The sequence below is a fragment of the Diabrotica virgifera genome, chromosome 1 (assembly GCF_917563875.1).
Source record: "Diabrotica virgifera virgifera chromosome 1, PGI_DIABVI_V3a".
In the NCBI taxonomy this organism is placed as follows: domain Eukaryota; kingdom Metazoa; phylum Arthropoda; class Insecta; order Coleoptera; family Chrysomelidae; genus Diabrotica; species Diabrotica virgifera.
This window is the reverse complement of record NC_065443.1, coordinates 197859084-197886970: the sequence shown is the minus strand read 5'-3', so window position 1 is coordinate 197886970 and position 27887 is coordinate 197859084. Positions and strand designations below refer to the sequence as shown.

Below are 27887 nucleotides of genomic sequence, written 5' to 3'. Positions count from 1 at the left end.
TATTTGGAAAGATGTTAAATGGATTAGATATCGAAAAGGATTTGGACTGTCTTCATATAAAAATAGTTACAAAGAGGATGAACCATTTAAAACAATGAATTTTCTTAGAGGGAGTTTCTCATCTCCTCCATTAAATCTACCAAAACATAAACATCCAAATCCAATTTCTTCAGAAAAAAAATAATCTAATGGATTTATTACCATACATAGATGACGTATTTCACGGTTTCTATAAAAACTTAGCTACACAGAGCGATGTTGCAGACTACTGTTCAGAAGAGGAAGAAGATATACTAGATGAAGATTAGTGCAGATAGGATTATGTACGCTGAAGTTTTGTGCATTTGGATATAACTATTTTTTTTTCTCATGTTATAATGATTTTTAAAATTACAGTTTAATATTTTCTTTTAGTTTGTAAAATTAAATAAAGTTTTTAATTCATCTTTAATTAGATTTAAGTTGTTGCATTTAAAATTTGCTTATAAATTCATAAAAATCTTTAAACGTTTATATCTCAAAATGGCAATTTTGGACTTATCTCCGTTTGCACGCGCAAGGGCGATAAAGTTTTCATAAAAACGAACACACTAGGAGCTCAAACAAACAAATTCCTGTATACTATAGAAACAGTGTTCCAGCAGGAAGTGTTTTGCTAATTTATAAAATTGTTTAGAATTCATTACCTTAATATCAATATTTTTGTTTAGGTTTAAAAAACAATTATAGATTATAATCTATTGTATTAAGTTGTGTAACACACAATCTGGAATATGGTATAATGATGATATACTTTTGTTTCTTATATTATACTGATGTTGATCAGCATGTGTTTTTAAATCCTGTATATTATTATGAACAGTTAACAAAGTTTTCAATATATATATTGATGGTAAAGGAAGAATGCCATACTTTTTAAACAAGGGTTTACAGCTGGCGCGATATTCCGCTGAGTAAATAATTCGGATTGCTGCTTTTTGAAAAGTGAAAACTTTATATGCATAGGACGAGTTTCCCCAAAGAAGTATTTTAGAGTTATTACAGATTTGGATTTCTTACGTAAAAATAAGCAACTTCTATTTGAGAAATTTTTTCGAATTGTGGATAGATGGCGCTATAATCGAAAAAAAACGATTTATCGTGATACCATAGGTAAATTATAGAAACGGTTCAATATCTCGAGAAATGCACTTCCAAATAAAAGACTAAAAAATATGTATTTAATATTTGATAAGAACCTATCCAATAACATCAAACAATACTCTGCACTCCACCCCTGGAGGTGGGGTGGGGGTTAAATTTAAAATCTTAAACAGTAATCCCCATGTTTAATTGCAGATTTGGATTCCTCATAAAAAAATAAGTAATATTTATTCAAAACATTTTTTAGAATTGTTAATAGATGGCGCTAATAAATAGTGTTTTCCGATTATAGCGCCATCTATCCATAATTCGAAAAAATGTCTCGAATAAAAGTTACTTATTTTTACGTAAGGAATCCAAATCTGCAATAAAAAATGGGGGCTCCTAGTTAAGATTTTAAAGGTACACCCCACCCCACATCCAGGGGGTGGAGTGGAGGGTCGTGTTTTATGTTATTCGATAGGTTCTTAAAAAATCTTAAAGACGTATTTTTTGGTTTTTTATTTGAAAGTGTATTTCTCAAGATATTAGACGGTTTCTATAATTTATTACCTATGGTATCACGAAAAAATCGTTTTTTCCGATTATAGCGCCATCGATACACAATTCTAAAAAATGTCTCTAATAAGAGTTGCTTACTTTTACGTAAGCAATCCAAATGTGCAACAACAAATGGGATTTCTTTTTAAGATTTTAAAGTTACCCCCACCATACCACCAGGGGGTGGAGTGGGGTGGTCGTGTTTAGTGTCATTCGATAAATTTTTGAAAAATATTGAATCGATCCAATGTTTATTTCGCGAATTATTCGGTCGTCCCAGCGACGAGTTCCCCTCTGGACACCAGGTACCTCGGAGACCATCGCCGATCGTCGTCATAAAATTCGTGTTCAGTGACCTCCAAAACCCCCAAGTATAAAAATTTAACTTATTTCCGTCAATATTTCCTGAGTCCTAAATTTTTTATTTTCCATCTCTTCGATATGCACTTTAAAGATGCTTTTGCTCATCCACAAACATTTTGGCCGGAGATCAATTTAGTTCACAAAATTTCCTGAGACTCTTACGAATCGAATGTAAAAAATTGCATGACGATTCATCTTACTGCACAAAATTCCTAGGTTTAATGCTTGGTTGCCTCGTCTAATATATAAAAGTCGACCAGACATAACATTTGACCTATTCTAAAATGTACCCGATTATTGTGCAAGGTTCTGGTACCTTTTGTTTTTGAAGATATTCTTCTTTAGCGGCGAATCGATTGAGGGTAAAATTGTACATGAACCACGCGCCTGCGCACACTGACAGTATGTAGTTCTGACAGTATGTAGTTCATTGCTAATCTTTCAAGATAAGGTATGTATGTATCTGTAACCGTGCAAATAAGTCATTAAAAGAATATATTAGTGGTTTTAGGAAATGTATTATTTATTATAATTCTTGTGTTTTTGGATTTGTGTTTCCCTGTAGTAAAATAATAAAATATGTAGGCATAATATTTTTACAGTTTGTCGCCGTGTTGTGTAATTATATCCGAAACTTACGTGTCAATTCAAGTGGCTCGATGGCGTAGTTGGCAGAGCGGTGGGACAGAGAACGGAAGCACACGGAAGGTCGCAGGTTCTAATCCTGGACAATTCATACTTTTTTTTTATTTTTCGTTATTTTAATAAAAAAATTTTGAAAGTGGTAGATAAAAAAGTTAGTTTAATTTTTAAATAAAATACAAATAACCTGTTAAGTATATTTACTTCGTTTAAATTACCTATATAATAGAAGAATATCTTCTTACGTGCGTACAAAGTACACACACATTCTTTTTTTCTGATTGGCATCGCTTTGGTTTTCTCAATGTTTATTTTCATACCCAATTGATCACAGACCGAGTTGGTCATGTCGATGAGTTGTTGTACATCCAAGGAATCCGCAATCAACACCGTATCATCGACGTATCTGATGCTGAGCTTTACGCCATTCACTTTGACTCCATCCCTGGAATCCTCCAGTGCCTCTTTAAATAGAAACTTGGAGTAAATATTAAATAGCAGTGGTGGCAGAACACATCCTTCTTTAACTCCCCTCCTAATTTCTACTTCTGCGGACGTGAAACCTTCGATCTCAACTCTGGCGTTTTGGTTAAAGTACAAGTTTTTTAGAAGTTTGACGTCTTTCCCATATAAACCGAGTTAATACAAACGTTCTAATAGTTGGTCGTAATTTACTCTATGAAATGCTTTTTCAAAGTCTATGAAGCGTATAAATATATCTTTTTGTTGGTTGCAGCATTGAACAGAGCTTCTCTCATTTCCAAGCCGGCTCTAAATCCAAACTGATCGTCTCCGATGATTGTTTCCTACTTTTTATAGGTTCAGTTATGTAGGACTATTTTAATATGACTTTTACTGCATATAAAGCTTTTCAGAAGGAACGCGTTGCAGTGTTGTGGGTTTGGCTTTTTCGGTAGTGGGATGAATATTGATTCTAGCCAGTCTTGAGGTATTATGTAGCCGTCAAAATGGCCCGGTCAAAAAGCCCCGTCAAAAAAGCCCCGTCAAAATAGCTCGGATACAAAATAGCCTCGACAAAATAGCCCGTAAACAAAATAGCCCCGACAAAATAGATCGCACACAAAATAGCCCCGGTCAAGACAGCCGCGGCTAAAACAGCCCCGGCCAAGAGAGCCCCGGCGAAAATACCCACAATCAAAAGTTTTACCTGTTAACGGATTACCATTTATTTTAAATCACTATTCTAATATGAAATAAGCCACATTTAACTTAAAAAAAAAATGATTTTATTAACGTTTCGACCTCCACTTCAAACGTCGTTGCCAAAATAAAAAATAATAAATTAAACAAAAATGTTGCTTAGTAAAAAAATTCTTCTAATAATATAATTTATTCTGACTCATCATTAATAGTCTAAGAGCTAGTGAACCCTCCGACTAACGGTCGTCCTGTAAGGCTAGAAATTTTTCTAGTGATAATTCATAGCACACCAAGGCTAAAAACCATGACCTGGCAGGCCTCAGCGGTGCACGTGTATCTACCAGGTGAATCGAAAAGTGCAAATTTAGGGGGTAAAATAAACTTTCTCCTGTAAGGTTTAAATTTAAGTATGTGTTTGAGTAAGTCATTTAGAAGAAATGTGTACAATGACAGGCGATTCTGAAGAGCATAAGACCTTGCCAGGCGAGGGGAAAGATTAGGGGTGTTTCCTAAAATTATTCTTTTTGCATTGAACAAATTTTTTTTAGGTTTTTTGATACATTCCAAACAGAAAACGTCTTTAGTGATTTTTCTCTTAAGTTAATAGTTTTTGTTATATAAGCGATTGAAAATTTTGAAAATTGAGAAATCGACCATTTTTAACCCTAAATCGAACATTTATCTAAAAATTTCAATGTTGCCAAGGTACGTAGATATTCTTTAAACATTGATTGATGAAATCCCGAAGAGTTATTTGCAATAAAATATCGAAAACCCCTTTGTTTTTTTAATTGCTAATCAAACGGGCGCGTCACTGTAGTATAAGTGAGGAAGTTTGAGTTTGCATAAATTCATTATCTCGAGAATGGGAAAATTTCAAGAGAAATCCTTAGACAGGTCGATTTTTATTTTTAAATTAGGACTTTTTGGCATATATGTAATACTAGTGACTTTATCCGTCTGAGCGTGATGACGTAATCGATGATTTTTTTAAATGAGAGTAGGGGTTGTGTGATAGCTCATTTGAAAGGTTATTTAATTCTCTATTCAGTAATGTAAACATTAACATAATTATTTATACAGGGTGTACAAAAAAAATTTTCTTCTATTTGTCAAATTTAATCAAAGTTAATTTAATAAAAAAAATTTTTTTGTACACCCTGTATAAATAATTATGGTAATGTTTATATTAGTGAATAGAGAATTAAATAACCTTTCAAATGAGCTATCACACAACCCCTACTCTCATTTAAAAAAATCATCGATTACGTCATCACGCTCAGATGGATGACGTCACTAGTATTAGATATATGCCAAAAAGTCCTAATTTAAAAATAAAAATCGACCTGTCTAAGGATTTCTCATGAAATTTGCCCATTCTCGAGATCATGGATTTATGCCAACTCAAACGTCCTCACTTATACCACAGTGTCGCGCCCGCTTGATTAGTAATTAAAAAACAAAGGCGTTTCCGATATTGTATTAAAAAAAACTCTTTGGGATTTCATCAATCAATGTTTAGAGAATATCTACCTACCTTGGCAACTTTGAAATATTTAGATAACTGTCCGATTTAGGATTAAAAATGGCCGATTTCGCAATTTTCAAAATTTTCAATCGCATATATAACAAAAACTATTAACTTAAGAGAAAAATCACTAAAGACCTTTTCTGTTTGGAATTATTCAAAAAACCTAAAAAAAATTTGTTCGATGCAAAAAGAATAATTTTAGGAAAAACCCCTAATCTTTCCCCTCGCCTGGCAAGGTCTTATGCTCTTCAGAATCGCCTGTCATTGTACACATTTCTTCTAAATGACTTATTAAAACACATACTTAAATTTAAACCTTACAGGAGAAAGTTTATTGTACCCCCTAAATTTGCACTTTTCGATTCACCTGGTAGATACACGTGCACCGCTGAGGCCTGCCAGGTCATGGTTTTTAGCCTTGATGTGCTATGAATTATCACTAGAAAAATTTCTAGCCTTACAGGACGACCGTTAGTCGGAGGGTTCACTAGCTCTTAGACTATAATATCGACAATTCAGACATATACAGTATGTCCCTGTAAGTATCCATATGGAAAACTTTTTTATTATTAATTTTACGAAAAAAAGTTATTCTTCATAAAAACTTCTGCATAGTGCCTAAGATTTAACCATCAAATATCAAATTTTTTGAATATTATACGAGGTATGTCAAAAAGTTTGAATTTCACTCAAGAGTAAAGTAGCTTTATTTTTCACAATATTGAAAATTGCTATCATGAAAAGTTGTTTGGAATTAAAAACTATATTCTAGTATGCAATTACATAATTGCATAATCTAATTGTTTTTTTTTTTAATTATGGATAACTAATATTATTTTCAGTTATTCCAATTCAGAGAACTCTTTTATTATCAATTTTACGAAAAAAAGTGATTCCTAATAAAAAGTTCTGCATGGTCTGAAACCTAAAATAAAACCATCTTAAGTCAAATTTTATCAATTTTATACGAGGTATGTCAAAAAATATGAATTACGCTCACGAGTAAAACACATTTATTTTTCACAATATCGAAAATTGTTATATTAAAAAGTTATTTAAAATGAATAACTATGTTCCAGTATGTAATTACATACTTCTAATTGAAATATTCTGAACTATAAAGGTACTTTACTTTTGATCTAAATTTATCTTTCTTGACATACCTCGTATAAAATTAATATTACATATTTGATATAAGATGGTTGTATTTTAGGTTTTAGACCATCCAGAACTTTTTATTAAGGATCACTTTTTTTCGTAAAATTAATAATAAAAGGGTAATCAGAATTGAAATATCTGAAAATAATGTTATTTATCCATAATTTTTCAAAAAATATTTTTTTTTTCAATAAGAAGGATGTAATTGCATATTAGAATATAGTTTTTAATTCCAAACAACTTTTCATAATAGCAATTTTCAATATTGTGAGAAATAAAGCTACTTTACTCTTGAGTCAAATTCAAACTTTTTGACATACCTCGTATAACATTTAAAAATTTTTATATCTGATGGTTAAATCTTAGGTTTTGGACCATGCAGAGCTTTTTATGAAGAATAACTTTTTTTCGTAAAATTAATAATAAAAAAGTTTTCCATATGGATACAACTTACAGGGACATACTGTATATTATACATTTTAAAGTAGAAGACTTAAAAATTAAATTGCCAATATTTATCAGTTGCGTTCCTGGGACGACTTTACTGAAAGATAGTTCATTCGATTACATGAAATCAACATTAACACGTTGACAGACAGAACGTATACAGACGTCTAATTTCCATATTGATGTAATGTGACACAACTTCTATAATATACGTTGTATTTTCCCTATTCTACTTTGAAAAATACATATAGTGTCACAACACTTGCTTATACATTTCGCGCACTGTTCGTCAACGTGTTAAAACATCATGGCATGTGATCCGTGTTTAAAAAGACAACCATACGCAATGGTGACAGTAAAATTCTCGTGCTAGTGAATCACGAGGAAAAACCAGGAATTTTTTTCATCGTTTTTCCTAACACAAGACACAGGGTTCGAGTTCTCTGAAAAGACCATTTTTATTTAATGTGGTTAAGATAAACATCTGAATAGAGCATTATTACCATTTCCGAAAAAATATATTTTTAAGGGATTATTTCATGATGAATTCTGAAGGGATATTTTTTGTCGGGACTATTTTATCGGGGCTATTTTGTGGGCGAGCTATTGTTCCGCGGCTATTTTGTCTGCAGGCTATTTTATCGGAGCTATCGGTTACCCATAAAAGCGATCAAATAGAAGGACAAATATTTGCAACAACGTGGAAACAAGAGCAACTAACTTCTGCTATATATAGCGTACATACATACTATGTATGTACGTAGTTATGCTGGTTGTCGAATGTACAGAGATCCATAGGCGTAACCAGGATGATCCTAAGCGGGGGGTTACAACTACCTGAAAGGGGGGGGGGTTACAACTAGTGGAAGGTCTCTGAGGGCTATGGTGTTAAGCGTATAGAGCTCAAAGTACATCCCAATGGGGGGGGGTTACAACCCCCAAAACCGCCCCCTGGTTACGCCTATGCAGAGATCCGTCTTTTGCTCTTCGTACTATCGTACTGACATCGTATATTCCGCACCAGATTCTAATGTTTCTGAATCATGAATATTGCTTTCACCCAGTAGTGCATTTACTGAAGGTGTATTCGCTCCGAGCGTTAACAAAGTGTCAAAGCAAAATCGACCGACCTGCTCATGGTGGCGGTTTTTTGAAATTTTATAAGGACGTTTTGTGTATGTTTAAATGAGACATTTAAAAAAATGTCGTGTCACGCTAGTGATATTATGTATTAATATAAACAGAAAATAAAAACGCACTATAAATTCTTCACTTTCCAATATTGATTATCAGTTTGATTTTGTATGCATAACCTCACTATCGCAGTTTATGTCAATAAATATTTATTAACGAAAAAGACAATATTTTGTTGCACTATAAATTACAGTATAAATTAATAACTAATGAATTCTAACAATTGTATTCGGTTATTATCACTACAAAATAAAATATTCAAGTTTAACAAAATAATCCCATAAGACTCAATGTTAAAACGTCCTTACAAAATCTGACAGCGTATCACGTGACTGTACGTAGAGGGGAGACGCACGGAGCCAATATGAGCTATTACCTCCGATTTCGTTGAACCTTCATCGATTTGCATGAAAATTGGTGGGTGGTTAGAGCATATCTCAAGAAACAAGGGTGACATGGTGCCCAACTCGCGTTTTTACTCTGGGGGTGGATGCCATCCCCTCCTCCGGAGTGAAAATTATTTTATTAAGAGTAATCCCATAATTCGATAGAGGTACAAACTCTAAGCAAAATTTATTATATAAAGTTATTAAAATAAATCAAAAATTTTTGAGTTATTAGATCAAAAATAAGATCAAAAATTTAAATTTTTGTGAGAAGAATGCATGTTTTTGGCCCCGGGAACCATGCACGTAGGTTCTCGCAGCAAAATTTAAGCTTTAAACGTTTCTATCTGGGTTATTTTTTACCCTATAGAGATAGTAAAACAGGTAAAAAATTTTATATAAAAAAATAAAATTTGGTTATATACTATTTTTTGCGTATATTGAGTATTTTTGGAGTTATTATCAAAAGAAAATAAAAATTAAGATAATTTTAAAAATTCTGTTTTTTAATATATCTTTTTTGAAAAATATGTATTCTGAACCAGTCAAAATTGTTGAAATAATTACTTACGCTATTATAAAGAAATTCTTGTAACGATTAATATAAATTTTAATTTTTGTGGAAATTAAATGAAATTTTTCCTAAAAAATTCCAAAGGGTTCTCTTATTTTCATCATAACTTGCTTAATTTTGATGCTATTAACTTCTTCTGGAGCTCATTTGATAGGTATTCCGAAGTACTTTGACAAGTTTTTAGAGGATATATTTTATAAATTGCATCGTTTTTCCGTTATTTAAGCTTGAATACTTAGATTTGAGTACTCGTCGAGAAAAATATACAATCAATTACCCATACCTTGGTTTGAATTAACATTAATTTAGTTCTTTGAGTGAGAAGTGTATTAATTTGTTTATTATCTTCAGTTTTGGTAAGAATAACCTTTTTGTAAAAGCTTATAGTTTTTGAGTTATGTGAAAAACAGCTTTAAAACATGCATGTTTTTACGAAAAAAATAAAATATTTGATCTTTAAAAACTCAAAAATTTATATTACAAACTATACATAACAAATTTTTCTTAGAATTTGTCTGTCGACTTATGGTATTATTTTTAATAAAATAATTTTCACCTCGAGAAGGGGTGGCATCCACCCCCAGGGTAAAAGCGCAAGTTGGCATCATGTCACTTTTGTTTCTTGAGGCATTCTACTACTCACCAATTTTCATAAAAATCAATGAAGGTTCAACGAAATCGGAGGTGAAAACCTTCAGTGACTGCACTATGTACCTCTTCGAACTTCAGGTTTACCCATCAGAATGACATTTAGGAGACTATATTTTGTTATTTCGTAGAATAATTATTTGTCTAGAGATTATCCAAAAAATATGTTTGTAAAAAGGCGAGTTCACACTATTGTACTTGTTTGTCAAAATTTATGAACAAAGATGAATGACTCAACATTTGGTGTATAGGATCTAGTCCGAGATCCCTTCATTTTGACGAGACGCCCAACTTTTTTTAGCAGGGATTAAATATAAATATGTTGATTTGACGATTCTCAAAAAAATTATTACTAACTGTTTTTTTTTTTGTTAAATCTCAAGATAATTTAATTACCCGAAAAAATATTTGTCCTACAAAATGCAAGGTTTTATCAAAGAGTCCCCCCTTTCCAACATGTATCATTAACGAGGTCATGAAAAATAATTACTAACCATCTGATGTTTTTTTTTCTGTTGATTAGATAATATTTATATATTTTAACACCCACATTGTCCTACATATTGCGTTGTACGTTATCCTGGTCCTACATTCAAAAGTTGTAGTAAAAATACCTGATGTAAAACTAATTATTATCAAGATAAATCTTCGTGAATATGTACAGTGGAACCTCGATAACTCGGATTAATCGGTACCGCGGCCGATCCGGGTTACCGAAAATCCGGGTTAGCCGGAGAGTATGGTAAAAATTAATAAAATACGGTATACTTATAGATAAAGTCCGTTATAATTGAAATAACATGAAATATATATGCACAGTACACATCTAACTTACCTATAGTTATATAGAGTGTAGTATAGATAGACAGTATAGAGTATTGTTCATTTCTAGGTAAAAAAACTCAGTCAATTTCGGTTGTATCAATTTCGTCTGCCGTCGGAACGATGTTATGTTATTTAAGAACAGTGGCTCTTTCATTGTTTAAAAGACCATTGCTTGAAAAAGAATTTTTTAAATAGTCTTTTTTCTTTAAACAATGCTAAGACAGTTGGAAATAAATAAAGGAATAACAGGTGACTGTTGACATGTCGCTCTGCCGCCGCGTGCCATGAGTCATTTTTACTATTGAACAGTTCAAATTACACAAGTACCCATTATCTCTCAAATATTATAGAAGATCAGTGGGATATTTTATCAATGAAATTCGATATTTTTAAGACATTCCAGAAGGGGTTACAGATAAAATGTTTTAACATAATACATACATTTTTATTGTTGAAATGTTTGTGTAATGAAAATCGGTCCGGGTTAGCCGGACTTCCGGGTTATCGGGGGCCGACTTATCGGGGTTCCACTGTAATTTCGTTTCGATGAGACGCCCAACAATTTCCTGTACGAAAATTTTCGTTTGTGGTAGCTAACAGGGGTAGCAGGAATAAAGTACTTATGTTAATTTGACGATTCACTAAACTTTATTACTAACTGTTTTTTTTTTTGTTAATTCGCAAGATAATTATCTAAATTAGCCGAAAAAATATTTGTCCTACAAAAAACAAGGTTTTGTCAAAGAGTCCCCCCTTTTAAACATGTATCATGAACGAGGTCATGAAAAATAATTAATAACCACTTGATTGTTTTTCTATTGGCTAGTTAATATTTATATAATTTAACACCCACGTTGTCCTACAAATTGCATAGTCCTCCAATTTATATAGATATTAGAAATTCGTCAAATTAAAAAACAATTTATTTTCTGCTATTAGAGCTGAGTTGCACTGGTACAAGTACGCATGAGCACAGCTTTGTTTACAGTGTGTTAGCAACGAATATATACGTATAGGCCTTTTCATCACATTTTTTTGTGCTCATGCCAATTCTTGTCGGACTAGCGGTACATACCTGTTTTCTTGTAGGACATTGTTTTAATTGGATTAAATATACACTTACCTATCACGTGATACCTTTGTCCTACAGTTACTAATAAAAATAATAGTCTTGTGGTATTAACAACTTTTGAACGTAGGACCAGTACAACGTACGACACAATGTGGGTGTTACATTATATAAATATTATCTAATCAACAGGAAAAAAAAAATCAGATGGTTAGTAATTATCTTTCATGACCTCGTTAATGATATATGTTGGAAAGGGGGGACTCTTTGATAAGACCTTGCATTTTGTAAAATTAATATTTTTTGAAAAATACAAAAATAGACGGTTTAGTTTTGATTTAAATCTGTCTCCTGCCATCCCCCGATAGCGCTATTTCTAGGTCTACCTTTTGTCAAGGAGGCTATGCAAGAAGACAAATTTAAATCAAAACCTCCGTAGTTCTCGGTATACAATAAAACTATTTATACCAGAGTAAGGTTAGAACGCCCTCTAACGGGGAATAAGTGAAATAAATGGCGACTCGATTCTAGTTTTCTGTTGACCTAGATATCAAAATATCAACAGGCACCGCTGGGAAATATTCCAAAAATGCGGTTCAGAGAAACTATATGAAACGAGTCTTTGTACTCTTATACAGAGTATGGCATTAGTAAAAATACAAAAATAGACGGTTTAGTTTTGATTTAAATCTGTCTCCTGCCATCCCCCGATAGCGCTATTTCTAGGTCTACCTTTTGTCAAGGAGGCTATGCAAGAAGACAAATTTAAATCAAAACCTCCGTAGTTCTCGGTATACAATAAAACTATTTATACTCGGTATAAATAGTTTTATTGTATACCGAGAACTACGGAGGTTTTGATTTAAATTTGTCTTCTTGCATAGCCCCCTTGACAAAAGGTAGACCTAGAAATAGCGCTATCGGGGGATGGCAGGAGACAGATTTAAATCAAAACTAAACCGTCTATTTTTGTATTTTTACTAATGCCATACTCTGTATAAGAGTACAAAGACTCGTTTCATATAGTTTCTCTGAACCGCATTTTTGGAATATTTCCCAGCGGTGCCTGTTGATATTTTGATATCTAGGTCAACAGAAAACTAGAATCGAGTCGCCATTTATTTCTCTAATATTTTTTGGCTAATTGAGATACATAATTATCTTGAGAAGTAATAAAAAAAAACAGTAATACATTTTTGAAAATCGTCAATCAACATATTTCATCTCTGCGCTCCTTGTTAGCTACCACAAACAAAAATTGTTGCAAGGAAAAAAATTGGGCGTGTTGTCAAAATGAAGCTACTCACTAAAAATTAGCATGTTAGTAATAAATGGTGAAAATGGGACTGGGATCCCGGACTAATCTTATTATACTGAATATATTTAAAATTTCACCCGAAATCTATAGATGCAACAATATATAGTTTTTATCAAAAATAAAAAGATTTATTGGGACTTTTGAATTTATGGGAAGTAACACGGTAAATATAGTAGAGGTGTAAATCAGCCAGTATACATATACTTACCACTATATATTTATGCCTGTTATGGTCATATAAGTCAGTTGAGGTTTCTGGAAAGCCTTGCTCCAAAATTCGTATTTCTGGATCGTTATATGTCTTTTTTATCCAATTCAGAATAATACCTAAACCCTTACTCCTCATCTGCAACAATATTAATTTTTTTTATTGAATTAAAGTAGAATTGTACAGAGAGGTTCAAAATTATGGAATAAATTCATTTTTTCGAGAATAAGCCAGTCTGGAGAAGAATTTATTCTGAGACAGGTCGATTTTTATTTTTAAATTAGGATATTTTGACATAATATAAATATATATTATATGCTATGATAGAGGCCTCATCGATTTAGGCGTGATGATCGATGATTTTTTAAATGGGAATAGGGGTCGTGTTGTATCTCATTTGAAAGATTATTCAATTCTCTATTCAGTATTATAAACATTAACATAAATGACGAAGTAGTATACATTTGGTAACTGGTAAAAATGGTATACATTTTTATTAACATAAATGTTTATACAGGGTGGCCAAAAAAATATATTTTTTGAAGTAAATTAATTGACGCAAAAAGAAGAATTCATGTAATTCATTTAATTCAAAATATATTTTACTGCTGTCAGAAAATCGAAAAAAAAATGTTTATTTGACAAATACACATTGCTTATCTCATAAATTAAATGTTCAATCTGCCAAAATGGAGGTAAGTGGCTGTTTGACATTTAATTTAAACGAAAAGCAATGGTTATTTAGCCCTTTAACGGGCAGAACTATTGTTTTTGTAAAACTATACTTTTGGATAGTAAAAGTAGTTGATTATGCATATGTTTAAAAATTTTTTTTTCTGTGTCAGAAAGGCTGGAATGGGTGGTAGATATAGCTACCAGTGTGCATTTTGACAAACAACTAATACTTAGTGGGCAATGGTATATATAACGACCAGTAAAAACAATTAAAAAAATTTATAAAGAAAATACTTTATTTTGAAAATATAAAAAAACTAAATACAGTAATATTTTAAATTTATTATCTAATAACTTTCTATCTACTATGGTAGGGTGCCAAACAGTCTTTTCATAGAGCAACGTTACAAACTTGACAAATCAAATTGCTGCGCGTTTGTTTCTTTTAAGATGAAGCACAAAGGGCACATCGCCTATAAGTTCCTTTGGTGGGTAAGTGTGAACCAGCATTCAAAGTTGAGTTTGATGGTGGTGCAGACTTTTTTCTGAAAGTAAAAGTGCTAATCAAATTATCAGCTAGTTCACTGCGGAACTGTAATTCAGTCATAGGCTTAGTACTTGAGTTTCTTTTTCAGAGTCTCCTTATATAAAATATAGCTGTTTACTATTGCTGCGTCTAAAAGGTAGAGAATTTGTTGCTTGAGGTAATGTTTACAGTTGTTCATCCTCGTCGTCTTCATCAGAAAAAATGTTTTTAGGAAATAACCTACCCAGCTTGTTGTGCTTGAAACCAAATCCGTCATCTGGATCAAAGTGAGGATCTTGATCCGAATTACCAAAATTTTCGTTTCCGCTAGAATTATTTGTCTTTCTTGTAAGAGTACATTGGCGCACCCTTGTGCTGTACCTTGTAAGAGTGCTGTACTGAAGTACTGGAACATGTCGGATGGCTGTCGATACTAGTAGTCTGGAGAGTTCTGGAAATTAACCTTGTCTTAGGAAAATTGTCGTCCGCATCCTCATCGCCATCAAATTCGGAAAGACAATACTCTTCATCACTTAGTTGGTCTACTATATACTGGAGTTCAGCAAACCTAAATAATGTACTGGAAAAATTGTAATGACAAATAGGTCTAATAAATAATTTAAAGTCTTATAGAACCTTGTCTAGCAAATAAATACTAAACTTTTCTTTAATGTATCCGTAAAAATTTTAGTATTGGGCGTTAACTACGATCTCGAGATTTTTTGGTTTAGTATGTGAAAAAATAACCTCTTATTTGGTACAATCCTCAAAATGATTAAAAATATTTTCCTATCGCTAATGTCAAACAACCAGATTTTTACAGAAATTTGTTGTCACAATATTATTTAATAACAGGCATAAGTTTCAAAACGAAAAAATAAAATTTTTTTGTATGCCGGGATAAATAAAAACAATGAATTTTGGGGTTACAATTCTCATAAAACATATTTATTATTGCAATGACTATGCCACTGCTTTTAAAGAATTATCTGCTAGTTAAAAATAATGAAAAAAGTACACTTGACACTTACCTTCAATTTTTGTCCAAGTAGTTTATTCCAAATGACACTTGTGCAAAAAACAAAAACAAAATTGAACGATTTTTTACATAGATTGTTGCAGGAAGGGGCACTGGTAGTTTATCATACCAGTTTTGTGAAAAGCACGTGGTTGCCACGCCGCATACAGGTTTTCAATATTCACACCTACCAGCAAGCATTCAGTGTATCGACTTCGCCTATAAAAATTGTTTTCACCGCAACTCTGATGACAAATTAAGCCGTAATAGCTTATGGTATATATAGCTACCAGAGAGCGTTAAAGGGTTAGTAAATAAACATTTTTTTTTATATTATCTGACAGCAGTAAAATATTGAGTTAAATAAATTACATAGATTCTTCTTTTTTCGTCAATTAATTTAATTCAAAAATTATTTTTAGCCACCCTCTGTTATTAATGTTTATATTATTGAATAGACAATTGAATAACCTTTCAAATGAGCTACCACACGCCCCTATTCCCATTTAAAAAAATAATCGATTACGTCATCACGTCCAAATAAATGACGTCACTATTATGGCATACCTATGTCAAAAAATCATAATTTAAAAATAAAAATTGACCTATCTCGGGATTGTTATCAAAAGTGGCCTATTCTCGAAAAAATTAATTTATTCCATAATTTTGAACCTCTATAATATTACATAATTACATACAATAACTACATGCATTATTAAACAGTAGGATAAAATAATATAAGTGATTTACATTACATGAGCATTTATATTTAATTAAAATTTTTTTCCGCAAATAGCCAGGCAATTTTGACAGTCCTGTCAAAATTTCTTGAAGAAAAAGTCAGGACTTCCTTACTGTAAGGAAATGATATTTCCGTACAGTTGTTAGTGTTCTACATAAATGATAGAAAACACATTGCTATTAAAACCTTGTAAATTACCTTAATCATTAAATTTTCTTTATCTGGAGCTTCCTGGATAAATTTTTCAATTTCTTCCTTCGTTAAAATCTTAGATTTCTTTGCCCTATAACCTTGAGCTTGCCGTTTCAATAAGGAACGAAGTTTTGAGTATGTAGATATCTCTACATTGTGTTTAAGTGCAAGGGTTGACTTCAGCATTGAATAATTGGCCCATAATGTTGAAGATTTCATCTTTAAACAAAGGTCTAGGAAGTATGCCATTACAACATTTTCTGAGAAAGAACTCGTATTTTTACTCATGCGATAATCCATAAAACGTCTGTATGCATTTTCGTACTTTTCTCTTGATTTCTTTGGCAATAATTCTAATGAAGCAGTATTCACTGCCTCAACCAGCTCTGGAGGAGTCCCAGGAATGGAAATTTCATCATCACTTATCATTTTACTTTCGAGAACACCAGCAATTAAATTTATAAGCGTCAAGTTTGACAATTCAACCTCAATACGTTTCCATAGTAACCCAAGTAATTTTATTAGGAATTTCAAAGCACCATTTATTTGGGAATAAAATTATCGCGTTTTTTTTAAATCAATCAATATCTGTCGAATTTTAAACGATTTGCGGAAAAATAGTATGTTTACCTCGTAGGAAAAGCCACATTCCTGGACTCTGTGTTGCTAAGTCTCGGCTTGCGCCTCGACTTAGCAATCTTCACAGTCGTCCAGGAATGTTAAGCTTTTCCTACCCGGTAAACAATGTACTATTTTTCTGGAGGTAGCTTATAGTATGCGGTACATCAGTTGGTGAATTTAGTGCTTCATTCAGGTTACCCTTGAGTCCATGAAGTCGTCGTTCATGTTGGTATTTTGGACAATTGAACACGATATGTTTAACTGACAGTTGACATTTGCAATATTGGCACAAAGGATGGTCCAAAGGAGGAGAGGATTGATCACATTATTCAATTTAATCTGATAAGAATTTAAGAAAAGAATTTATAACATTTAGAATTCTTAAATCAGGAAAAATACTTATCTACGACAATTTTAGTACTTTCTTTATCTTTGGAAAAGCAGATTTTTTGAGTAGCAATGAAGCGTGTTGCGTGTTGCAATGAAATCGCAGATTTCAGTATGATTTACAGCTCTCTTGGGATAATAGGAATTCTATTAACTTTTTCATCTTCCTAGTTAACGTAATTTTAAATGAAATTTATTATATCATAGAAATACTACGATAAATAAAAGTATCAAAACTCTTAAGAGCGTGAGCGCAAATATTTTAAGGCTATCCCTACTTTTTTTCTTTACATGGCACATTACGTGTAGTAAAATTCTCACTGTTATGGAGATGTAAACATTATTTGACCATGGCATTGTCATCATCAACTTAGATATGGCTTTTGAATGTTCTTGGATAACCGTTACTTTTATTAATATTTATTAACCGCTTAATGATTCAGTTAATTAGTATGATTATTGTTTCACTAACTAGGTATTCAGTGATAGGTGAATGACTGTTCTTTCAATTTACAAAAAAATGTACTGGGTGTAAAAAAAGTCAACAACGTTTTTTTCAAAAATCCCGCCATTTTTTTTCGTAATTGAAAGCGATATAAGTAATTCAGTACACTCGAACAAAACTTTTACTGAAAAAAAAAACATTTCAGCGAAAACCGCATATTTCTATCTTGAGTCGTTTAGAAGATATATGCGGTTAAAATGGAGGAAAATATAAATGTACCCCTGGTATATTATCTCGCTTTTTATGTATAAGTATTATTAAATTATTTTCTCAACTTTTAGGGATCGTCTTTAAACTCCATACTTCTTTTAGTACAGTCGAACTCGCTTATTAGAATCCCTGTTATAGGAATATCCCGGTTTATGGAATATAAATTCGAGTTTCCGAAACGTTTCCATTTACTCCTTAATAAATTTATCCTTTTATTGGAATAGGTTATAATTAGATAATACCGCTTATTAGCATATTTTGCAGGTCAACGACTATTTTTTTTTACAATTTACTAAAAATTTAAATTATGTTTGGTTATTATGGTCAGTCGTCAAGGGCATGTAGTGCTGGATTAGATATTATTAGGGTAATAAATATTTATTACTTTGTTACGAGTACCAATTCGATTTTTAGCCGACAAATGCATGGGTCATAAAGTAATTGTTATTTGTCTACACAAAGGCACTGTTGCCTGCTATAAAATTGTTAGAAGCAGTTTATTTAGGCCTTTCGCACACACAGCTACTAAAAAGAAACTAAACTAGTTCGTAATCAGAGTTATCAACGGGTTATCAACTATGGCTCGCACATTACGCTACCGAAAATTAATAAAACGAGTCACTGTTTGACTGTACTTTGTACTGAGTAGCTTTGTTAGGCGGTGTTTAAGTTTATATATTATGTTGTCCTGAATCTATTTTCTTGTGAAATTTTTGTAATTAACTAGTTTTTGATGGGAAAGAAGCCACAATTTTACTAAAAAATAATTTTATTAATATTTCGACGTCCAAATCGGATGCCGTTGTCAAAGTACAAAAAATATTAATGAATTAAACAAAAATGTTGTTGCTTAGTAAAAAATTCTTCTAATAATTTATTTAATCTGACTCATTTATATCGGAAATTTAGACATATATTATACATTTTAACGTAGAAGACTTTAAAATCATATTGTTGTTATTATTTATTGTCACCGTTGCATGTAGTTGTATTTTTAAAAACAGATCACATGTCATGATTTTTTGTGACGGATATTCTTGAGTTGGGGTTGATTTCATGTAATCGAATAAACTATCTTTCAGTAGAGTCATCCCAGAAACGCAATTCATAAATATTAGCAATATCATTTTAAAGTCTTCTACTTTAAAATGTATAATATATGTCTGAATTGTCGATATAAATGAGTCAGATTAAAAAAAAATACATATTAGAAGAATTTTTTACTAAGCAACAACATTTTTGTTTAATTCATTAATATTTTTTGTATTTTGACAACGGCATCCGATTTGGACTACGAAACGTTAATAAAATCATTTTTTTTAGTAAAATTGTGGATTATTTCCCATCAATAGGTACTAGTTAATTAAGTTTATATAGGCACGGATGTTTTCCACTTCTTGCACTAATTTTATATTAAACGATTCTGCTGATTTTGCGTGTTAAACTTTAACAAAAAATATGACACTTTTTTCTCTGAGATAGGTAATAAGGTTTACTGCAAATAAAAAATTATATCGTTAAGAGCCTTTATAATTTTACTGTATAAGAGCAATAATTCACACAAAATAATTTGGCTTAGCTTAATTTACTGCAAAATACTAGCTTTGAAATATCTACTAATAAAAAAATTTTACACGCATAATCCAAACAAACCATGTTCATATGTTAAGCTTATTTAAAATATCAAAAATAACCATCTTTTATTTTTAATGTAAACAACAATAGAACATGTAAACCAATTCCCACTATTTCTTTACCTATATCCCTAATAAATACCTACCTCTCGCTGAGCACCAAAGTTCGACCCCTTCAATCCTTTATTCATTTTCCAAATGTTTACAAACTAGTCCCCCAGCGACCTGCATGTCCAGTCCGCTGTCGACTGATCATTCCCGCATTATAGACCGGCTGCTAACTAGTAGTGCTGTGTGCGGACGCTCATTAAAATACATGGACAGTGACTACTAAGTAACTGATTGGTAACTAAAATTACCAACTGGTTTCTTTTTAGCAGCTGTGTGTGCGAATGGCCTTAGAATTCACCCAGAGAGTATTTACCTACTTGTTTCCAAGATGTGAATTATGGCTTTGTTAAATTCATCCATTTCTTGCCGCCAATAAAAGTTCCATTCAACCAATGGATTAAGGATGACCACACGGATTAACAACAAAAAGCTATAATTACCGATAATTTCTCAAGAAAAAATAAGTAATTTTGTTATATGCATTTTAATAAGAAAATATTTACATATCTACATATTATTGCATACATTTTATATTAATTACCTTCTGCTACTGTATTCATTCACATACATAATATATTGTAATTTGGTATTTAACACATACATAGATAAGTAGTAGTTACACTACTGTATTATTGACGTAAAAAGACCTAAAACCATTTACATATACTGATTATGTAGGTGTACATTATATGATATACATATTGGCATATTATGTAAAACTACATATTGGCATAGTATGTAAAACTACACATTGGCATAGTATGTAAATAATATTATTACGTATATTCGGTACACTTATTTCGACTAGCCACCAATGATCGGTTATTAGAATATCCCGGTTATAAGAATATTTTTGCCTGGTACAAAGGCTATTCCAATAAGCGGGTTCGACTATAGTCTTTAAGCATTCTGCTCCCTGTTTGCATAGCTCTTTTATTATATTTGGTGCTAACTCGTTTTCTATGCAAGTTTTCCTTCTTTAATGGTCCGTACTGCTGCTTCTTCCGCTTCTTCTTAGTACATACTAGTAAAAGTATTTTAGGGGTAAATTAAGTTATCTACCACTAAGATAATTATGAAATAAACATATCGAACGAACAGTCAGAAAGATTTTTAAAGAAAAATTTAACTAACTAATTAGTCAATATTACTTACCTCAATAGAGTAATCCACAGTCCAATTAGGAAAGTATGTGAAATTAACCCCTTGATCATTGATATAACTGGGATCAACGTCGACCTTCCTATCGTCTGACACTAAATACGTATCATAGTTATTAAGTCCAATAAAATCGAAAGATCCCTTTAACAATTTTTGATCTTCAGCAGTAAGGACTGGAAGTCTGGATTCGAGAAAACCTTGAGTTTTGCTTATATTGGCAATACTGTCGATCATCACTTGTGGATAGTTTCCAAACACGACAGGATGGACAAACCAACCTAACTAGAATGTTCAAAACAATCTTAATTGTAAATGAAATTTATACAGAGTTGGGATATAGTATGGATTATTCAAAACAATCTTAATTGTAAATAAAATTTATACAGAGTTGGGATAAGCAAATATCTTTGAAACGAAAAGAACAATATTTATGAAACTTTGCATGCAAGTACAGTGACGCAAAAGGCGTCTGATGCCATATTTTTTTTACTACTCCACTTCCGATTTCACCGGAAATACCCTTAACTTATTTACTTTAAATGGGACACCCTGTATATTTTTGCAGGTTTTAAAAGAACTTGTTATTTTTATTTCATACATACCAAGTTTGGAAGAAAAAATTATTAAAACAAGAAATAAATCTCTTTAGAGTTAAAAAATAGGTTAATTTATTTACGTTAGACTAATGATATTAAAAATAAAAAAAAAACAATTTCAAATGTTGAAAATGACAACGTGCAAGCCTGTAAATAAATTCGTGAGTCACTTTTTGCAAGATTTCTCCACGTATTAGTTCACATTCATCAATTATTATTCTTTGTCTCAAATCCTGCAAGCATGTTGGTCGCCTAACGTAAACACGTAATTTTAGATAACCCAAAGAAAAAAATCGAACGGGTTGAGGTCCGGAGAATGAGCGAGTCACTCTATGAATCCTCTACGTCCAATCCATGGATTTGGAGAATTTACTTCCAAAAAATGAAAATTCACCATAACCTATTATCATTAATATTTCAATATGATCTTTTCCACTTAAATGAACCATTTTTTATACAGCTTATTTCTTTCAATTAGTTCAGTAACAGTTTTACCTACTACATATACTAAATTCAAATAAGTCATGCAGTGCATGTAAACAACAATTTTAGTCTACACTATAGATGGTACTCGTTGTTAAAACTTAATACATAATTTGTTTAATCCTAAATAAGGTGGCAATGACATATTTGCTGATATTTAGTAAGTTGCCGATTGTCAGAATGACAAGATCCAATAATTCAATTTCATTACGTACACCAACGAATGTATTTTAGACGAAGAATAAATTTAATAAATTGAAGATAAATTCCTTTTATTAGAACCACAAAAATAATACAGTCCACCCAAGATATTTATACATATTTTTTGGTCCAATTCGAGCCCCATATTTTGAAAGTCAATTGCAACGATCTATTGAAGAAGAAGCCACAAGCGAAGTCTATAGTAGCAGTCAGTGGCCCAGTCAAGTAGTGAACAATTTTAAAGAAATTATTACACAAAGAGGTGATATTCAATAAAATCAATTGCAACAATCTATTGAAGAAGAAGCCACAAGCGAAGTCTATAGTAGCAGTCAGTGGCCCAGTCAAGTAGTGAACTATTTAGAGAAATTATTACACAAAGAGGTGACATTCAGTCTACAAACGAATTGGTCAACTATAAATTACAGTTCAAGAACGTTATTAAAATTATAACACGAAGATATCCTTTTAAACTATTTTCTGATCATATTACTGTAATTAAGGGTTTGCAGTTTTACATTATTTTGATTAACCCCTTTTTTTCAACTTTAAAACGATTATTTTGAAGTCATTTAGAATATCTATTTTTGAATATTTGTCAAATTGACATTTCGATAACAGTTCCAGTTACTTAGAACTTGGAACTGATTTCATTTAACGTTGGTGTACATTTCTAGGTCAATATTGCATTTTTTTCTATTATTTCAAAATTGATACAATTTTCAAGTAAAATACAATTATTTTTGATGAAATAATGTGTCCATTTACCATTGCACAATAATTACACTTGGGATACTATTTCCATAAGTTCAAGTTCAAGTTTCAAGTTCAATATAAGTTCAATTTTAACAGGTCTACTTATACCTGTTTTCAATCAATTGCCAATTTACCATTTCTATATAACGAGGTCGAGGTACGAGGATTACGAGGTATTACGATTTTACTTCTATACGAATACAAATACGAATAAAAATACGAATACAAATAATACAAATACAAATACGAAAAATACAATTATTGTCATAGGTCTATTTATACCTTTGTCAAACCATTGCTAGATTACAATTTTAACAGGTCTATTTATACCTGTTTTCAATCAATTGCCAATTTACCATTTCTATATTACGAGGTACGATTATACGAGGATTACGAGGTAGATACGATATTACCTCTGTTACAATACAAATACAATTATTGTCAAAGGTCTATTTATACCTTTGTCAAACCATTGCTAGATTACAATTTCTATTTAGCCTATATTTCCATTTTGATTATTAATATGTCTATTAAACAATTAATAAGAAACAGAAATTCATTGACTCAAGAACTAGCAATGTTAAATGAATTTGCTACAAGTATAGATACCAATTTGCCTACTATTTCAGATGTAGAATACAGGTTAACTGGTTACAATGATTTATTACAAGAGTTTAATCAACTCCAGAGAACTATAGAGGAGAAATGTGATGAAACAGATCTAGAGACTCATTATGAAACACGAAAGCAATTTAAAACATCATTTTTTGATGCTATGGCAATATTAATGAACTATGTGAATAAAAATGCAATTAATGTTACTAATGGTACAACTTTCCCCAATTCAAATCAATCTTTTGACTATATAAAAAATAACTTTTTACCAAAAATAAAATCAAATATAAGCCATACCAAAGATCAGTGTAGACTAGATAATTGTAAAAAATGTTCAAAAAAGCATAGTACATTGCTGCACATTGATTCTCAAATTAAATCAACAATAATTTTAGAGCCATCTACTAGTCAAACAAATTTATTAGTTGAAAATAAGATTCCAGTTACACAAGTTTTGCTGCCTACTGTAACATTTCAAGGTAAGGATAAATACAACAATTTTCATAAAGCTAGAGCAATTTTAGACAGTGGTGCACAATCAAATTTATTCACTGAGCCTTTTTGTCAAAAAATTAATATTCCATTGATCAATAGACATATTCCAATTATCGGTATTAACCAATCTGAAAGCATTACTCATAAAAAAAGCAGCATCAATATAATTTCAAGCAATAAACAGTTTTCTACAATTTTGAACTGTCCAGTAGTACCAAGTATTAGCACTGCTACTCCATCATATGTCTTAAACAATTCTCTGTGGCGCATTCCTGAAAATATTAAATTGTCAGATCCGTCTCATTATGAGCCAGTATGCATAGACATACTAATTGGAGCTAGTGAATTTTGGTTTTTGCTATCAAAAGGCCAAATAAAATTAGGGAAAAACTTACCAATTTTACAAAATACAATGCTATGTTGGACAGTAGCAGGCTTAGCACCAATATCAAAACCCATTTCAAGTCAACACATTTTCAATTTTTCTGTTATTGAAAGTTTAGATGAGCAATTAAAAAGGTTTTGGGAATTAGAAAAAATTCCTGAAAGTAACTTTTTATCACAAGATTATATTGAAAGTAAACAATTATTCTTAAATACTACATCTAAAGCTCCCAATGGACAATTCATTGTTAAATTGCCATTTAAATATCCTCCAGAAATATTAGGCAATTTCTTTGATACTGCGGTAAAACGCTTCTATTTTCTCGAAAAAATACTCACAACCAATCCAAAGTTAAAATACTTATACAAGCAATTTATTGATGGATATCAAGAATTTGGTCAATTATTCAATGTTACAAGGACTATTGATACACAATTTCAAACCTATTACTTTCTTCATCATAGTGTATACAAAGAATCAAGTCTCACTACTAAACTAAAAGTAGTTTTCGATGGAAGCTGTAAAACTACTAGTGGTTTGTCTCTTAAGGATATACAATATGTGGGTCCTAAGATCCAAAGTAATATATTTCCTATTTTAATCAAATTCAAACAATACATTTACGCAGTTTCAGCAGATGTCAGCAAAATATATGGACAAATTCAAATGATCCCTGAACATGAATCACTACAAAGAATTATCTGGAGAGATGATCCAGAGAGAGAACTTCAGGTTTTGCAGTTAAGTACAGTCACATATGGCACTTCAGCTGCTCCATATCTAGCCATACGATGTTTAAATCAGTTAGGTATTGATCATTCAAATAAATACCCACTTTCTTCCAAAACTGTTTTAAAGGACTTCTATGTAAACGATCTATTAACTGGTGCCAAGGAGCTTCAAACACTTAAACTTCTGTGTCAACAAATTTGTTCTATTTTAAATTCGGGCCATTTTCAACTTCGAAAGTGGATTTCTAATTCACAGTCTTTGTTAAATGAACTTGCAGACAACAATGTTTTCAACTCAATTCTCATGTTAGGAGAAAATGAATCATCTAAAACTTTAGGCATTCAGTGGCTTAGTCAACCAGATTTGTTTATTACACCTTCAGACCATGTTACAAAAAGAACAATTATTCTATCTTATATTTCCAAAATTTATGATCGATTAGGATTGCTTAGCTCATGTATTATAATAGCAAGAATTATTATTCAAGAGTTATGGTCTAAAGAATTACTATGGGATGAACATATTCCTAAAAACTTGTGGAAAACTTGGCATGAATTTTATGTTCAATTAAAAAACCTTAACAAACTACAAAAGATTTCTATAAATAAAGGAACTCTTAATGCAAGTAAACTCAATAGTGTTACAATGAAACTTAATAAATCAGCCCAAATTGAGTCATTTTATGATATTATTCACATTCTAAATACCAATAAACAATTACCAAAGCATTATAAAATACGTTCATTGCAACTTTTTATTGATGAGGTTGGTGTCTTGCGTGTAGGAGGCAGGTTACGTTTTACTTTGCTTAACTTTGACATAAAACATCCAAAATTATTATGTTCAAAGCATCCATTATCACACCTCATAATTAAACACAAACAAAATACACTCTTACATGCAGGAACTCAATCACTTTTGTCTTCTATTAGACAAAAATATTGGATAAGAGGAGCAAAAAATCTACTAGCTAAAAGGTTTATAAAAGACTATATGATATGCTTTAAGGAAAAGCCTACTCTCTGTACAGCACTCATGTCTAACTTACCTGACAAACGTGTTTTGCAATCATTTCCCTTTCAGCATAGTGGTATAGATTATGCTGGTCCATTTTCAATTGCAGATAGAAAGGGAAGAGGTAAACTAATTACCAAATGCTATATATGTGTTTTTGTATGTTTTTCAACCAAGTCAATACATCTTGAATTAGTTTCAAATTTAACGAGTGAAAATTTTGTGGCATGTACGTAGATTTATTTCAAGACGAGGTATGCCTTCAAATATATACTCAGATAATGGTACTACTTTTATAGGTGCCTACAATGAACTTAAGGAGTTGGGTCAATTTTTACAACAGCATCAAGGTGTTGTTTTAGATTTTGCAGCAAATCAGGGTTTCATCTGGCATTTTATACCTCCATACTCTCCCAATTTTGGTGGCCTATGGGAGGCTGCTGTCAAAAGTACAAAATTTCATTTTAAAAGAATTTTGAAAGATGCAATATTGACATATGAAGAGTTTAATACAGTATTAATTCAAATTGAAGGAATATTAAATTGCAGGCCGTTATTTGCATTATCCAATGATCCTCCTGACCTAAATCCTCTAACTCCTTCACATTTTCTTATTGGATGGATCATCACAGACCCTCCTGATGCTGATTTTCAAGAAGTTCCATCTAACCGACTATCTAGACTTCAATTTGTGCAACAACTGAAGCAACAATCTGTAATCGGTTTTCAAAAGACTATGTCACTCAACTACACAAGCAGTATAAATGGAACGAACCTGCATCTCCAATAATAGTGGACAGTTTTGTCCTCATCAAGAATAGCCAGTTACCGGCTTTCCGATGGAACATTGGACGAGTGTTAAAATTTTTTTTTTCTGGAAAAGACAATATCTCTAGGGTAGCGGAAGTTCGGACGTCCAATGGTGTTTTAAAACGATCTATTAGAGACCTCTCTTTACTACCATTACAGGACTCACATGTGTAATGTAGTTAATTTTGTTGTGTTTTATATTACATTAATATTATTATTATTTGAAGGTTCCCTTCAAGGTGGGGGCTATGTTAAAACTTAATACATAATTTGTTTAATCCTAAATAAGGTGGCAATGACATATTTGCTGATATTTAGTAAGTTGCCGATTGTCAGAATGACAAGATCCAATAATTCAATTTCATTACGTACACCAACGAATGTATTTTAGACGAAGAATAAATTTAATAAATTGAAGATAAATTCCTTTTATTAGAACCACAAAAATAATACAGTCCACCCAAGATATTTATACACTCGTTTATTTCCTAAACTGCCCGTCATAGAAAACGGGCACCCTAAATAATGGTTATTTTTGATGTCGCGTATCTCCTAAACCTATTGTCCGATTTAAGTGATTTTTGAATACCTTAGAGCCCTATTCTTTGTAAATATCTCTGTAATAATATTTTTGCTAAACAGGTAAACTTTCATTGTATACCGGGTATACGAATCAAACTGTGTTTATTTCTCAAAGTTCACAACACCCTGTCGAATTTTCTAGCACTTATAAAATACTAAAATTAAAACCCAACTATAGCCTCAGGTTTTCTTAACATTCTGTTTTTTGATTCATTCGCTTATGTTGGAT

The 27887-nt window shown here is 31.6% G+C and overlaps 1 protein-coding gene across 3 annotated transcripts in view; it reads right to left on the bottom strand.

Moving 5' to 3' along the window:
• Positions 1 to 27887, bottom strand: part of LOC114327593 (myrosinase 1-like) — a 99229-nt gene that overhangs the window by 11640 nt on the left and 59702 nt on the right. For all 3 annotated transcript variants that reach the window (XM_028276261.2, XM_050646298.1, XM_028276260.2), the window contains 2 exons: positions 20984 to 21271; positions 13208 to 13345 (listed from right to left, as the gene is read on the bottom strand). In XM_028276261.2, coding sequence (XP_028132062.1) covers positions 13208 to 13345; positions 20984 to 21271 — 426 coding nt within the window. The remainder of the gene's footprint in view (positions 1 to 13207; positions 13346 to 20983; positions 21272 to 27887) is intronic.